Consider the following 16,828-nt stretch of genomic DNA (forward strand, 5'->3'; position numbering starts at 1 on the left):
TATTGCTTGAGGGTCTTAACTGTATTTTACTTGGCACGGGAAATGTAAAATACGTTAGATAAAAGCATGAGGGAAAAATTAGACCAGTCAGCATGTTGGCAAACAGCTATTTCTTCAGTGTCTGCCGCCTAAAAGGATTTGAAATCTTTTACTCTAAAACTGTTGTACATACATAAATATAGAACCCAAAACTCGTGTTGTAGCTGATTTTGTTTTAACCTCTTTTAGGGATTAGGGATAAAGTAGCAGCCACGAGAAAATTGGACAGAGGCACCCACTGGACTCGTGGGCATTGGCTTTGGGGTTTAGATGCACATGTTGTAGAGGACAAACGTGACACCCCCAGGCATGCAGCCCCTCGTGTTGGAAATTATCACCCACACTGACCGATGTGCCAGGTCATTTTCAAATAGCTGGAATACAATGTAGGGATCTTAACTTACACGTAGACTTTACAGGTGGTAAGTTCAGTGAAATAAATTTAGACAGAGTGCCTCTTCCCTGACCTCCTCATTGCAGAAATATATCTAAGGATCTTGGTGCCACTTTTCTAGGCTGGGTAACCTCATTAACGTAATGAAAATAATCAGAATAAAAGAAAACCGTTGCTTTTTAATTAGTTTAGTTTTTGTTTTGTTGTTATCACTTTCTGATTCCAGGCATTGTTATGAGTAGGGGATAAATCCATTGAACATGTTAATGACAACAGTAATTCAGGCTCAGAGTGGGGACATTTTGTAAGTGTTTGCAGTCTTGAGTGTAGCATCCCAACCTTCCCTGATGGAGTTTCCGACGGCAGTATCCCAAGAGGATGGTGGAGAACAGATTGCAATATTGTCAGCTCTTCTGATTTCTCTGCGACTTTTGCAGAACATGCTTCTTCTTAAAGCACCATTTCTTAAGAGTCCTGTGATTGCACATGAATCACAGCTTTCATTTAAAACACAAATGAGTCTCTACTTCCTACCAGCAGCAGAGAAAATGAGATCCCCCTGAAGAGTCTAAATTAGGCAATGACAAAAAAGGCCCTAACACATATTGACTTAAACAGTATGAGTTTTTTAGCGTGTTTTTGGGACTATTTTTGTTGGTTGTTTTGCATCTCTTCTTTGTTGGGAATGAGGAACATTGTTTTTTCTTTTGCTTTTGAATATTTGGTAAAATTGTGACCATGCTGACCAGAGTTCCCATCCTCCACAGGCTTTATTCTATTACTCCTTTTCCTTGTTGAATCCTCACACGTGATGTAAATTGTCAAGCACAAGTTGGGTACCTCCCAACAAGCTGGTGCCCCTTTTTCCCCCTTGAGCTCATCCTGGGCCATTCACTCAGCAAGGTGCAGTTGGGAAAAGAAGAGCTGGGATGTGGATATGGCAGCAGGACATGGCTTTGTGTCATTTAGTCCATGCAAACAGCTGGTTTGGGCAAACATGGCTTGTTGTTTGCTACCCAAAGCATTACCTGAGAAAAAAAAACCATTAGGTAGATGTACGTGGCAACAAACTATGCTTGGTTCTGTGCAGTCACAGGTTAGGCAGACTGAGGTTTTTTGGGGCACAGTTCAATTCTTTGGTTTGGCTTTTGGGATGCTTAAGTGGATTTTTTGTGTCTTTGTTTTTAGATTCTGGTTGTGTTTACACTTGCTTCAAAGATCTTTTTTGCCTTGTGGTACACCCTTAAAAAAATCAGTAAGTTGTACTCTGGTGTGTGGAGCAATGCAGAGATAATTTGTAATGTGGCATAAATATTTAAAGAGCTCTGTTCCTTGAGGTCATTTTTGATTTTGGTCGTTGCCGTTCGATACAGCGCACGTTCCACGCCGCCGTTGAGATGCTCCGCGTTCTTCTGCCGGGGACACAAAAAACAAATTGAATCTAAAGTAAATAGGTTTCCTCTGCCAGTGCTGGTTTATTTAAGCATAATTTCTCTTCCTGCCACGTTCTCCATTATTGCATTGCAATGAGGGAGTGACTGTGCTCAGAACCGACCCTCCTTGAGCTCCAGTTTAGCAGCTGTGAAGTGCAGTAAGAGCGCACTCGGAGGTCAGGGAGCATCAGGTGGATGTGGGAAGGAGAACTCAGAACGACTCTGGAATGCATCTTTGGAGGAGGATCTTTTGTGGGAAATACATGCTGCATGGTTTCCTCAACCTTTTTTTTGCCGTGCCTTGAGGTAGGGGTGCATAAAGCTAATTTGCATTCTTTTCAATGGATTCTTTTTGTTAATATTCCCACTATTCCATGCAAAGCCAGCCCAAGAGCACAAGCCCTGTTGGTGCATTCCCATCAGTCTGGGCCCTCACCAGGCACCCTGATTTTTGTCAGTGGGGGCTCAGAACTGCTGTGTTCCTGCATCCATATTGCCCATATCTGGAAGAGATGGCTCCATATGCACAGCTATAGATGCACATATGCACAAATGTACTGCTCTCTGTGAGTGTGTTCATTCTCTCCTCTACTCTTGTATTCTCCCTATCTAAGGGCAGGAATAAGTATCTGTCAGAAATAATTTGTTGTTGACAGGCTTATTGCCTCCAAGGGATTTGAGTGCCCTTTTGGGGAGCCAGTATCTTATGTTATTGGCTAGTATCCTGTATTTTGTTTGGAGCAGAGAGACTGAGAGCTTAGAAACCCCAAAAAACAAGAGAATTTGTCCCTGAATATTTATTTTCAAAAATTTCTCCTTTTTTACAGAGTTCATTTGTGCATACGTGGCAACTTGAAACTGTGTAGACTACAAATAAGTTAGCAATACAGCATTCCTCTCCCCTGTAAATAAAGGGGAGCACGTCTTTCTGGCTCAGATCAAATTCACTGACTTGGTTTAGTTTAGCTCAAAACCAAACTTGGACGTTCACAGCAGTATCAGCCCAGGTTTTTCTCCTGCCTTCACAAGTTACACAAGGGTGTGTTTTTAAATCACAAGGAAACTTTTGATGAAGCTTTTAGGAGTTTAGAGTTCAGATAAATTGGGGGTTTTGAAACTTGGAGTTTCAAATAATATTTTTCACAGCTCTGCTGATGAGGCATTTCATTAGCAGTGGAGCCTACATTGGCCGAGAAAATAATTCTTTACCATAGGTTCCTCGCATGCATTTAATCTCCTTTCACTTTTATTTCTTCCATCTGATGGAATGTATCACTCTCCTCCCATGACTGTTGTTGTCCAAGAGCTATTCTGTCACACAACACAGCATCCTTCACTCCACCACAAAGGCTTACCGGGTCAAAAAGAGCCTGTTTATTTTACACTTAGAAAAACTGTAATTGCTGTGTAGAAAAATCATGCAGAAAATCCTATCTAATGCTAGGTTTCTAAACCTCTTAAAACTGTTCTATCCCATGACTGTGGGTTTGCTGGTGACAAATGTTTTATGGGCATATTTTAGTAGACACCCGTCTAAAATCTGGTCTTAATAGTCAGATGCTAAATTGGAACCAGAGCGGCAGAAAAACCAGATTTGAAACGTGTTTCTAAGGGTTTGTTTTTACTTTCAGTTGAGGCTGCCTTCTCTCATCTTTTGTACTGCTGTCAAAAGGGCCACTCTCATGGTTGTTCAAACTCCATGCTTCTTGACAGGAACAGTTGGACCCCTCTTCAATGATTTTCAGATGAAACAGCTTCCAAACCTCCAGAGCTTTAACTTGTAGTTATTAGGCCCTTTGAAATTGCAACACATTAATCAGCTGAAATCAAGTGGTCCTTTCTCCAAGGCTGTGATATTGCTGTTGTCTTTTAGGTAGAGCTCTAGTCTAAATATTAGTTTCAAGAGCTCTTTTTTTTTTCTTTCCCTCTAGATAGGTCTATCCCATTTCTGTTTCTATTTTGATCATTGTTTTAGAATGCTGTGAATTAAAGTGCTCACTTCTATAATAGGCTTTTATACTCCCAGATTGCATTAGAAGGAGTACTGCAGAAAACTCACTTAACTCTTAGTTTAGAAATTGGCTGCTGTGCTTTTAACTTCTCCCATGCACAGTGTGAAGCCTGGCAGAAAAAGTATCAATTATGTAATGGATCATGTCTGACAGAACTTGGTCTAACAACGTGAAACATCGAAAAAGAAATGAAACTGCATCATTTGAAACAGGGTCTTGGTGTGTGTCCCTGGCTTCTGTGGTATTGGGAAAGTGATCTGAACCTGTTAATGGATTCCCTTTCTAGTTTATGTATTAGACAAAAGGCAGACTGGGGATGGCAAGAAATCAAGAAAATACTGTTCCTTGCATTAGCCATTATTTACATCAGCAGCTGAAGCATTCTTGAGTTTTGGCAAAAAAAAATATTGATAAGGAAATAATTTAGGGAGCATAATTCAGGACTTTCTCCCAGGCATAAAGTATCACTGAGGAGAGAGTAAAAACATGCATGATTGAGGACCTTGTCATTTGGGGAGGGGGTATCTGTGTCACAGGGCTGCTGGTGCTGTGGTCAGTGTCAGGGAGCTGCCTGAAAGTTGATAAAGTAGGACATGGGCCCTCTTGGGATCTGCTTTGAAAACTGATGCCACAGAACTGCTCAAAAGGCTGTTAGAACACAGAAATATTTCTATTCGCTCTATAAACACACTCTGAACTTTTATTATGTACTGTATGTTCACAGCAATCATTTCCCATACCTCCGAGGCTAAATAATTTCTGAATAGCTAAATCAATTTGTCTTGTGTCTGTGTCGTGTCACAGTAATGAAAGTTTCCTGTACTGTGGCGGTAGCGGCAAAGCAACTCTTGTTAAGGAGATGTGGGAGCTCTATCAAAGCTTCACTGTCTGAGCTATAACTCAGCAGCTGATTAACCAGTCAGCATTAGAAAGGAAGAGACAGCATGCCTCAGCTACCCATTGAGCCTACAGTGAGATTTTGTAATTAAGGCTGAAGTTTTAGTTGAGGTCTGAAACTTAATAATACACAAAATGTACTGCAAGATCTAAAATCACCAAGGTCTTGATTTCGTAGCTTGCCTAAATGACCTGAGATTGCAAGGTTGTGTTGCACTTGCAGCCGAGCAGAGTGATGTTCACATAGGATTGTGACAGATGCACTAAAATTGGGTCAAGTCCTGCAATTGAGTGAATGAAGAGAGGTTCTTCAAGAGCTTCATTGACTCCTTGTAGGACTTTGCCGGGCTGGCTGCTGGTAGGGTCTTTTTGCTGCATCAGGAGAAGGCTGAGTTTGCTCGTACCCCAGGGAGGTGGTGCAAATGCAACACCCTCCCATGGGCTGAAGCAAATGTTTTGAATGAATACCTGGAAACAGCAATTTCCATGAAAGGAATTTACATAAGGATTGGATGGATATTTATATGTATGTCTTTTTTTTAATCTTTGTGTACCTGAGAAAGAGACCTGTGGAGATATGTAAAATAACAGGTCCTCGTTCTTTGGAGTGACATTTAGAGTCGGACAGAAGCTGGTATCATCTTCACTTTGTCTTTAAAGACAAGCATATATTCATCCCAGGGAGTTGGAATAGCTTCAGAGGAACTTTTTTGGGTTAGAACTTCTCATTTTGGGAGATGTTTTGGCTGGGAATATCACGATTTTTGGAGGTTTTATTAGCTAAAGTTATGAAAGACTCCTGTAAGACAAATCAAGTACCAATTCTTGGCCTGGATTCATGTGTTTCTGTTGCCTTGCTTACATGCAAAATGTGGCTGTGTGAATCATTATCACTTCTAATTTTTTAGTATGTTGAAAAACAGGATCAAAAAGGAAAAAAAAAAACCAAAACCAAATTGTCTTCCACACATTCTTGTGCTGCAAATCAATAGCATGGGGATATATTGCCTGGATGTCAGCCCATTTTATAAATGAGTATATCTCAAAGTTTGCTTTACTGGCCAACAAATGCCAAGAACAGGATGACAGTCTAATTCCTTGCATAGCAACAGCTAACATGAAATCAGGTACACTCTGGAAAATGCAAGTGCTGTTTGGGTAAGGTTATGGGTACAGGCATTATTTCTTGGTTTATGTTTGGCCCATGGTAGGCATTAAGTGGCCATTTGTCTGATGTCAGACAAGTCTTTTTGTTTAAAAAGTTAAAACAGCTGCTGTTTTGTAGGGGTATAAATTCTCACGCTGCTGAATGCAATGGGAAGCGTTTCTTTGGTACAATGTGGTTACACTTTCAGGTCCATAACACAAAATACATTGCCATAAATATCCCATTCTACAACTGCCAGCATTGTCTTTATATGTAGTATCTGGCAGGCCAAGGATGAGGGGAGGTAGAGATTTAGCTTCCTCATCACCCATAGGGTTTTCCCTTTGTTGTTGTTTGAGATACTCTTACTGGACCTGACTCATTTCCAGTTACCTGTATTATTGTAAAAATGTGATTGTTGTTTCTGATCAAACCAGCTTCCTCTGGGGGAAGAAAAATCAGAAAAATGTGTTTGTGCCTTGTCTTTGAAGGAGATTGCTTAAAATAGCTTCAAGTTGTTACCAGCATTAGGCAGTTGTTCTGGAAGCACTGTGTAAGAGTAGAAAAGGAAATGGGATCACAACATACATTTTATGGCAGTTCTGGATTTAGTTTATTAACTTTGCATTGCCAACCCCTCCAAGTTTGTCTGTTCAGGTGTTGTTGGTACTTGTAAGATAGGATTGCAGTTTGCCTTGATACAGTTTTTTGAAAAATCCTATGTGCTTTTTAAATCCCCATCATGTTATCTGTGTGCTTTGCTGTTCCAGCTTGGCTTCTGGTTTTGCTGTTAGTGAGTTTTGTCAGGTACCAGTCCAAACACACAGACTTGTACTGGATTTTAGGAAAAGAGACTCTGTAAAGATCTAGTGAAATCAGAATATGCTGTGCTGAAAAATGGCAAGAGTATGAGAATGGAGACTAGGCTGACAGGATCCCTTTCCAAAATAATGCATCATGTGCAACCTAAGGCCTTGCCTTCTGGACGGTGACAGTCCTTTCTGTGTGCTGATGTGCCAAGAGTATAGGTGGATTAATGGTAAAGATGCATTTGCTGATCATCCCCTGTGGAGTGACAAGGGAGCTCCAGGGCTCCTGTTGCACAAGAGGAAAATGCTCTTCCCCAGCCTGGGAAAGACCCCCTGGCAATTAGGGTTTGATGAAGTGGAGCAGGTTTGCCTAAGTGCATCTGTTATACACTAGCACTAAGGACAAAAGGCTTTCAGGCTGGAGGGGTCCCAGGAAGGAGTGGATAAAGCCTTTGGACTGACCTTATGTTTGTGGCCTTCTCCTTCCCTGGATACAGGGGAGGAGAAGCCAACAAGCAGCAGCCTAATGAACTCACACAGAATAGAGAGAGCAGATTTCTGTGCTAAAATAATAGTCTGAATGAGGTTAGCAGAGATTCAAGGATGGATGTACAGGGTGATAATGACTGACAGCCTTTCTTACGTGTCTTTCCCTTTAAACACTTGTTTGTATTCTCCCAGGTGTTTGTGGTCACCGTCTGGACCGTGGAGCTGTACATGGTGCCCCTGGCTTTGCTGGTGCTCTTTGCATACAATTTCTCCCTCGTCACAACAGGGAAGGTCAATAATGCCCAGGATGCCCAGGCAAGTGGAGTGACAGTAACACTGCTGGCAGCCCCAGCTTGCCCTGCGCGAGGCGTCACGCGTTTCACTGGCATTGAAGTGGTTGTGTAGTTAAACAGCGCTTCTGTTTCAAAGTTCCTGAAAAGAAACCTCAACCCTCTCAATTTTCATTATTCAATTAAAGCAATAAACCATTCAGAGTAGTAGGAGAAGAAGACGAGAGTGTGTAGGAGGAGGATTTCACTTACTAAATAACTACAAAGGTTTTTAAGTTGAATTAAGAAAGCCTTGCAAAGCAACAAGTTCCTAAAAGCCATTCCCCTCCTGCCATTACACTTTGCAACACACTAATGATTCATGTTTCACAGAAGAGGAAAGTCAATTGAATCCAAAAGAGAATGTAGTTCTTTTAAGCCTTGTCCTGTGATCTGAGGTTTTAAGAAGCTTTTATTCCTCCTTCCCACCCCCAGCTCTTAAAAGACAAATTTTTTTCCCCCCAGAAATTTAGCCTTTGGTTTTTAACTTGGGAGAAAGAAAGGTTTAAATACAGAAGTAATCACCAAGTGTGACAAAGTGCTACTGTTGGGGTATGAAGTGCTGTTTGATGTTGACCACTGTCTTCACTCCCATAACAATGGTTATTACATTTAGAAAGGAGAGTAAATTCATGAATGTCCATAATATTTTCTTTCCAAAAGTGAAATAAATACAGTAATGAAGTGGAAGCCAAAAGATAGCTTCCTTCTAACTTTCGATAAAAAGATGATTGACATTAGTAGCCATGTAGAATACCTTCACCTGAGTGAGCCAAGTGGATTTTACACAAAAACATCATATCCTGGAATTAAAAAAGTCAATAGCTGGTTTATTCGTTTCAGTGGGAAAAGTTGCTCCCAGTTTAGTTTTCATCCACTCCCACATGGAAAGATTCCTAGAAAACAGGAGAAGTTGCATTATCCAGACCAGGGGAGGGTTAATTTGAAAACATGATAAAAGAAATGCTTTTCTCCAGTTTCAGCCAAGTCCAGAATAATGCAGAAAGATACTTTGTGTCTTCAGTGACTACTTGATTTCATCAAGAAAAGCAGAACTTCCCACGTGGGAGAATCACAGGCAAACAGATGTTTTTGTTTTTAATACAAAAGGCAATAAAAAATAACAGTAATAACTTACCCAGAAAAAATACACAGAGTGTACCTTCCAGCCCCTTCCCTCATCCTGTGGTGAGTTTGTTGCATGTTCAGGTGAGGAGAGTCTTGCATAAGGCACAAAAATTGAGCAGAGCATCATTTAGGTAGACACTGCAAAAAGGCTATTTCTAAAAATACAGCTAATTGTGGTTATACTAAAGAAAGGTCCATCAGGAATTTGGCTCTTTTCCTGTCACACATTCTGTAAGCAATGCCATGCCATGAAATTCAGGGGTGCATTTTGCATAAGCAAAATCACACATCTGCCAAAGTGCTTTGCAGGATTGGGATCATATGGAACAAGTAGTCAAAGTGCCTTTAATATTACCTGATTCCTTTTTTATGTGTGTCTGTGATTCTAACCATCTGTAGGTCAAAAATAGACAATCAGGTGCTAGCCCCAGTCACATCTGTCCTGCAGATGAGAAAAGGTTTTCTTGAAAATACCAATGCTTTTTACACAGTCATTTATTTATTTTTTGCTTCTTCAGGCCTTGGCTGGATATTCACTGCCTTTGGTTTTTGTGTGCCAGCACACACATTTTGTGTATACAGAGGAATGCAAGCAAGAGTCTTTGCAAAAGTGAACCTCAAATTCTCTCTGATTTCTGTGCTATAAAATGTGAATAACAGTATTAACCTTGTATTCCTGATCCACTTGCCAGGAGGCTAAATTCGTGAATATTGGTAAAATGTTTTATGATTTACAGATGGGGAGCTTCTATAGAAATTTAAACCATGATCAGTGTTAATTCATCTGCTTAGGGTATTCCAGAGAGCCAGAGAATAAATCTGTGTGTCTGAACTCTCAGTACCTTTTACATCCTAGATGCAACTGCTTTTTAAGGGAAAAAAAAGAAATTAAAAAACCCCAAAAGAGAAACACCCAACCCCCCCAAAAAACCCTAAATCCAAACCATCTTTTTATTGTGATTCTTCACATTCTTTTCATGTTTTCTGTATTTAAACTTGTAGTACACAGACTCAAATGTAGCTATTAAATAACCAAGAAAAAAACTGGAGGACCCTGTTAAAGGCTCAGTTTATTAAATACCTGAATTGAAAGCCAAGTGCTCCTAATTCCAAGCCTTCGCCAAGTCTTTTGTTTTCTGTCCTACCTGTCAGCACAGAAGTTAAAGGGAGGAAATAATGCTGCATAGAAATCTGGCTGTGATTCTATGTGAGATTGATTATGTTCATATGAATGTGTTTTCTAAAGTCTAATGTTTCAGTAATGGCCCTAAAGGGAGGGAGCAGTCATTGTGGCAGTGGGGATGGAACAAGTTGAGTATAGAGTCCTCAGCCTTGACATACCAGTTGGTTCATTTGCAAGACTGAGAACAAAGCTGTTTACAGATAGTAAAAGTTGGCAATGAATTTGAAAGCCTGTTGCCTTCAGATTACTGGACACAGCCACAAATGCTTTATTTAGACTTAAAATTTGTATAGGGTATTTCATGCTTGTTCAGAATACCATAAAAAAAAGGGTCCTTGAATACAAAACACTGTTTTGGAAAGGAAGAAGTGGTGGGGTTTTTTTAATGACTTCCAATAGAAGTGGGAGAAAATTGTGTAGTGAAACGTTGTGGGAGTATCATAAGCTTTTTGAACATTGCCTGTCATTAAAAAATAATTGTTGTGTTTTGTAATATGGACATCTGCTTCTGCAGGAGCTTATGGGCTTGGATGAAGATGAGGATGAAGATGATAAGGTAAGCATCTCTCACGATTGTGTTGGCTAGAATCAGAAGGAAGGTGGGAGAACACAAACAAATCTTCTCTCCATAAATCTTCAGTTATTATCTGTATTAACTGGGAAAACAGTTGTCAGCAGTTTTCTGCTTGGCAGATTTGAAAGTAGGAAGGGGTTGGTTTGTGTCACCTTCCCCAGTGGCGGTACCTGTGTGAGCCCTGAACACCAACAGAGTCTGAGCAGCCCCAGTTAGTGCCTGCCCTTGTAGTGGGCTCACGTTTGTGAATGTGCACCTAGAGGGGTGTGTGTGGGTGGAGGAGGTGCAAAGACTCACACAAGGATGCACAGTCCCCCCTCGCTGCCAGTCCGAGTGCTGGACGACATTCTGCACTAATGGCTTTCCCCAAACGATTTGGCATTTCCACTTCAGTAGGCCAGAATTGGTGTGATTTGTGGAGGGCTGCTTAGAATTTTCTCAACATTTCTTTCAGAGCCTGGGAAAAAAACCAGTTTTAGTTCAGGGCTGAAATGTGGAAAGAATTGGAATTGGCAAGGCCTGTTTTTTATTTTATTGGAACATACTTACTCATTCTTCTCACTGTGAAAAATTCATTGGATTTTTTTCCAAGTTTATCAAACCACAGTGACAAATGATAAAAGGATTAGAGGTCATGACATATGAAGAAAGATTAAGAGAACTTAATGTATACAGCTTGAGAAAACATAAGTAAGTGAAGGAGGATCTGATAATCTATAAATACTTTAAAGCTAAAAGGTGAGGAATTATTTAACGAGCAACAGCATGCAAAGGAACATTAGCTGTTAGGAAGAAAATGTTCACGAGGGGATGTGAAACTTTCAAATTGCATACTAAGTTAATGAGACTCTTCTTGAATATTCTATGTTTTAAAAGTGTTACAGTGAAATTGTTGATCATTAAGAAGTAAATCAATACCACAGCTAGCAAGTGCACCTTAGCTCTTCTCTGTCGCAGCCCCTAGGATTAAAGCTCAGCAGACTAATTGATGGGCATAGTTATTTAAATTTGACTTGCTCTTCTGTGGTGGTTATATTTTAATGAGCAACCAGAAATCCGTCAAAGTTATAAAGTGAAATTTAGGCAATCCAGCTGAATTACAAGTTTCTTGCAACACACAATAGTTGTTTAAATGTTCTAATTTATAATTTACTCTTTGCATCGTAAAATTTGTCAACTGAATGGACCAATATCTGAAACTCATCAGAAGCTGCTAAATGAAAGTTGCATCTTTTTCAAAGGAGTACTGTGTATCTCTAAAAGTCTGTCATTTCTATTTAGTGGGTACCTGGTTCTGGACACCTGTAAATATTATTTGTATGATGCCTAAAGGTATAACTTATTCACTGGAACAATCCCATTTACTTTCTTCTATTTTAATATTCCTCTTTTTCCCTTGCAAGTGCCGAGGTGGGAAAAGAGAAGTAAGAATGTATTAAATAGGCATCAAATCCTCTGTTTCCTGTGGTGTGCCGTAGATTCATTGCTGCAATGCTAAAATATTCTAGGTTACATTTACCCTCCATTTAACTCCAGTGACTTTGGTTCTCTCTGCAAATACAACTGGGTCACTTTAGCATGGATTTAGTGACTTTGCATTTTCGCCTCCTCCCGAACAGCTTCACTGTCGTTCCCTTTCTTGGTTTATTTTAACTAAATATGCAGGTTTGGGAAAATTCCCAAGAGTCACTGTTGAGCTGTTGATGATTTGGCCCTACCATTTTGAGAGCTGCCTCTCTCTCCATCTCACACATACTCCATGGCTCTCTGACACGGAGAGCTGGTAGCACTGGCTAAAGCCTCTCACGGTAGACACCCCCAGCAGGCTTTCTCGTGAAGATAACACTTTACATCCCAACATTTCAGTAATTATTCATAATTCATTTTAATTGTTACGGGTCTATAGAATTCTGACGCAGATTTGCCAGAAGAGACAGTTGCCAGCCCCTACATTTGTCCCATGTCCAGTGCTGTGCAGAATTGCCTTAATGTCTTTGTTGTGCCCTGTGTGTACCCCCGTGCAGCAGTGATGGGCCGTGCTTGCACTCCCATGACTTGCATCTTTAAGTACATTAGGTTATTCTAAGCCACTTTTCCAAGTCTGAGGGTGGCCAATGCTCTCTGGGGAGTGTAAGAAAAATGTAATTTTATGACACTATCTCATGGCAATGTCAACATTTAAACAGACATCTCTACTTTAAAAGAACTCTGTGTATTTTTTTTTTCCTCCCTAATACAAGAGCTCCCAAAGTTGAAATCTGCTAGTTGGGTTGTGGTGTACAAGGTCACTGTTTCTGTTTCCTGTCATCCTGCTGTATCAAAATACTCGCACACAGAGCCCTTCTGGGTTCTGCTGCCTGTTAGACATAACAGACCGTGCTTCTGGGAATTGTAACACACCCTCGAAGAGATGAACTGTTTACAAATTATAAATACACAGACACTTAGTTCAAAAACCCAAGAGCAGATTAACTCCCTCCACCTAGACTATCTATCTTAAATGACAGGGCTTAATTGCTGATTTTCCCGTCCTTTCCCCCTCTGCCCTCCCCACATACCAGCATGGAGGGCTGTAAAAGATAGCAGTGCTCTGTCCCTTTGGCACGAGCTCTTCAGTGGATAAATGCCTTCTCGGATTCGTGCCATCTTGGACACAGAGTTCAGGCTGTGTCCTGTCAGCTCTGGGGTCTGTCAGGCTGAGTAAGGGTTGTTTTAAAATCACATCACTGAAGCATCTTTAGTCTGCCAGTAAGAAGGTATAGACAAGCTGCATGCAACTCAGTTTAAGTTGTCTGATTATTGACCACTTCTATTTATTTTATTTGTTTTTCCTGTTTCTGATAATGGCTGTGGAGTTCCAAGAGCAGACAGTTACCCTGTGAGTAACTGTGTCGTAGCACCTGACTGGAAAGAGCCTTGGAGTCTTCTCCATTGCCTGAATAAAAGTTTACATCTCCTCCACAACAGACCAAACTTAATTTACTACTATTTTCAGGTCTGGTAACTGATTCAAAAGAAAATCAGAGACAAAACTAAATCAACAACAATTCCTATGTGGGAATTTTGTTGGTTTTTTGAGGTTTTTTTGGAGAGTTTCTATCCTGTGGTGAGCCAGTGTAGCCCTGCTTGGCTAGTGCAGTGTAACAGGGAAGGATCAAATGATACTGTGGCTTTAAGCCAAGTTATTTGGCACTTTCCAAGAAATGTTTAGTATCTCTTGTATTGGAAAAAAAACATAAGTGGAAAGAAATCACCAAAGAATAAAAATTCAATGTCTTTAATATATGAAATTCTCTGTCAAAAATAGGTACCAAAGATATACAAAGTTTTATGAACACAATTCAAAAAGACTCCAGCCGAACAAATTAAAGTCAAATTCATCCAGTAGCAAACAGCTGACATTTTCCATTTGAGTTAGATTCAGCATGTGGAAACCTTCCGTATGGATCTTATTTGTACGGGTGGATTACGATGAAAATTGCATTAATTTTCTCCGCAGTAAAGGTCAGTAATTGAAACATGAACCAAAAGTCTATTGTGTAAGATGCTATATCCCCATACTTAGGAAAGGTCATTCAAGACAATATCATCTCATTGTTTTCTTCCCTGGAAGTATAAATAATTTCATTAGTTTTTCTTTTTCTCTTCAATACAACAATTGCAATATGATGTTTCAACATCCCCCATTAAGATTGCTGAAGAGAAATTATGGTAAGGACTTGAAAATGCCCCATGATACACACGGTATGTTCAGACTGATGAGGAGCATCCATGTCCTCCACAAAATTGTGGGCAAGATGGTGTCATAAACCAACTCAGTTCAGGGGTTGCTGTGGTTGTGCTTTACTCTTTTGCAGGGAGCCTTCTTTGTACAAGAAACTGGAGGTTGAATGGTCTCTTGTTATGTCTTATTTGCACTGCAGCATTGTCTAGGACTGGTCTTATCCATAGACATCCCATAAACTGGCACTGTCCTTGTATCAGTGTCATGAGCCACCCATTCATCAGTTTAGAGGTGATGGGGGAAAGGAGTTTAAAGGCGGGACTTGCAGAGGACTTTCAAATATCCTGGGCACTGTGGTATGACTCTCCTCACAAAGGAGCCATAGCAGCCCTATGGCACTCCAAAATTCTCCCTCTTACAGAGGATTACCTACCTAGATGTAGGTAGGCCAGCACTGTAACTTCTCTAAATCTCTGGTGAAATATTAAGTGGCACTAGGCAGGTCACAGGGCCAAGCACATGAACCTCATGGAGTTCTCATCCCGTAAAAATTCCAGCTATTTAAAATGTTAAATTTTATTTTGAAGTGACCAGATGTATGAATAGATCTCTCTTTCTCCTGTACCCCAAATTGCTAAAGATTATTACCTAGATGATAGGTGATGATCCAGTAGCTTAAGTCTAATCAGCATGTGACTGTTCTTAAGTCTCATGTTTTTCCAGCAGAAAGCACTTACTTTAACAAAATTTATTTTCTTTCCGTTTTTTAAATCAAAGATGACTGATGACTTTGTATTTCCATTCAGGATTGATTCTTGTTGCTTCTTAAGCACGTGTTCCTCACCTGAATTGTGTTTTATTCTGGTGTGACTGCAGATATTGCTTGGAAACTTGTGGCAGTACCAGTGGAGTTTGGGTTACTTTACATGTCTGTGAAAACGTGAGCAAGTACATAAAATGCTTCTTAAATCCTCTGCATTTCACGCCTGTGCATAGAGAAAGAAACAGAATTATGACCTAGGGTTTTTCCACATAAGATTTTTCTTGGGTTTAGCTTAGGAGACTTTTGCTGGTCCCCTGTGCATGGATGAAATTCATCTGGTGTAGGCAGAGAAAGTGCAGGCATGGCTGAACAAGGCATGGAGTGGTCATCTTCTGCCCTTCAGGCAGTGTTCCCCAGCCTGAGCTGTAGGATGATGTGCTATTGCTTTCCAAATGTGTCATTTTAGGACTGATGCCGCTCTCCTTCGTACCAGTCTGAAGTGATTCTATTGGCTATGGTGGAATTATTCCAGATTTCACACCTTTTTAACTGAGAGCATAAATTGACCTGTATGTGTTGCATTTCCTCTATTTGGTAATTATTTCAAGTACACTCAGATTCGCTAAATTTCCACAGGCAGGCACATTTGCAGCATGGTGTTAATAAACAAAAAGATCCTGTGATGCACAGTTTCAGGACTGCACGAGGCAACTGCTCAGAGTTTGGCAGCCGTCCCCTGCGGGTGCCCATCCTCCTGGAAGGGCTGGGAGCTCTCCTCGACACACAGCAGACTCTGCAGCACAGGGCAGGGCAGTGACTCAGCAAGGCAGATTGCTGGGCTCCTCTCAGCTGCCTTTGGCTCCCACCAAAGGCAGGATCCAGTTCAAGGTTGCTGTGGTGACTGTTTTTAAAGCTCTGCCTGGAATTCATTTTAGCTACCAAGAGACTGTCTGTCACTCTATGGCTACCACCTCCCACAAGAGCTTCATTCTGCTGCTAGACTGGAGCTTTTAGAGAAGTGTTCCCTGCAGACAATAGAGGCCAGTGGTCTGCTGTTTATACCCAATAAAATCCTTTTGCTTTCAGAAGTACTTCATGGACGAGTGTTTTGGCCCTAGGATGTTGTTTGGCACAGGTTTTGCTGGACACCGGTAAGGTCGGAGTTTTGTAGTCTAGCAGAGAGCAAGTTGCAAATTAAATCCAACTTTGGCTAACTCTGCTTTTCTCTAAATAACTACAGCATGTTTTGCTGAGTTTTTTTTAAAGCAGAATAATAGTGGAGCAAAAAGGAATGCATGCCTGAGCTATTTTCCTTTCTTTTCCCTTTCCATCAATCTTGTTTGTTGCTAATACATGGAAGAATTAATAACTGGTACGTTAGATAAATCCTAGTAAAACATTGCCCTAATGTGCTTGTAGCAGCAGTAGCATAATGAGACAGCTACTGTAAGAAAGCTAATCCTGAAAGTTAGGCCAGCCCAGGGCTAGGCAGACTAATTCTTCCAGTCCCCGAAGATATTCAGAATTTTCATTCCTGACTGAGCTGCCTGTATCCTGTTTTCTTCCTCCTTTTGCATTAATCTGTATTTATGTTTTCTCCTCCCCTTTTCCTCATCTTTGCCCCCAAGTGTTCCTCAGCTTTATATATTGAGTTTCTCTTGGCACGCCAGAAATCTGCTGATGAATACCACTTGTTTGAAAGTTGCATGCGAGATTTTTCTCTGCAAGTGTTTTCTATGAAATCCAAGTGAGCAAGTATTATGTAGAACTAAGCCGTGGCTTCGAGCCTAACTTTTCGTTGTGTGCATATGATATTTGCAGTATACATCAGAAATACACTTAGAGAACAACAGCAAAAGTTGTCTGTGCATTTGGAGCGTTGCTTGCTGGTTTGGATGTATCCAGGG

General features: G+C 40.6%; 1 protein-coding gene across 8 annotated transcripts in view; it reads left to right on the forward strand.

The window, feature by feature from the left end:
- Nucleotides 1-16,828, forward strand: part of MCTP2 (multiple C2 and transmembrane domain containing 2) — a 149,166-nt gene that overhangs the window by 118,603 nt on the left and 13,735 nt on the right. For all 8 annotated transcript variants that reach the window (XM_069026017.1, XM_069026018.1, XM_069026019.1 and 5 more), the window contains 2 exons: nucleotides 7,413-7,535; nucleotides 10,375-10,416. In XM_069026017.1, the coding sequence (XP_068882118.1) occupies nucleotides 7,413-7,535; nucleotides 10,375-10,416 (165 nt within the window). The remainder of the gene's footprint in view (nucleotides 1-7,412; nucleotides 7,536-10,374; nucleotides 10,417-16,828) is intronic.

Source organism: Aphelocoma coerulescens, chromosome 10 (genome assembly GCF_041296385.1).
Source record: "Aphelocoma coerulescens isolate FSJ_1873_10779 chromosome 10, UR_Acoe_1.0, whole genome shotgun sequence".
NCBI classification, from domain to species: domain Eukaryota; kingdom Metazoa; phylum Chordata; class Aves; order Passeriformes; family Corvidae; genus Aphelocoma; species Aphelocoma coerulescens.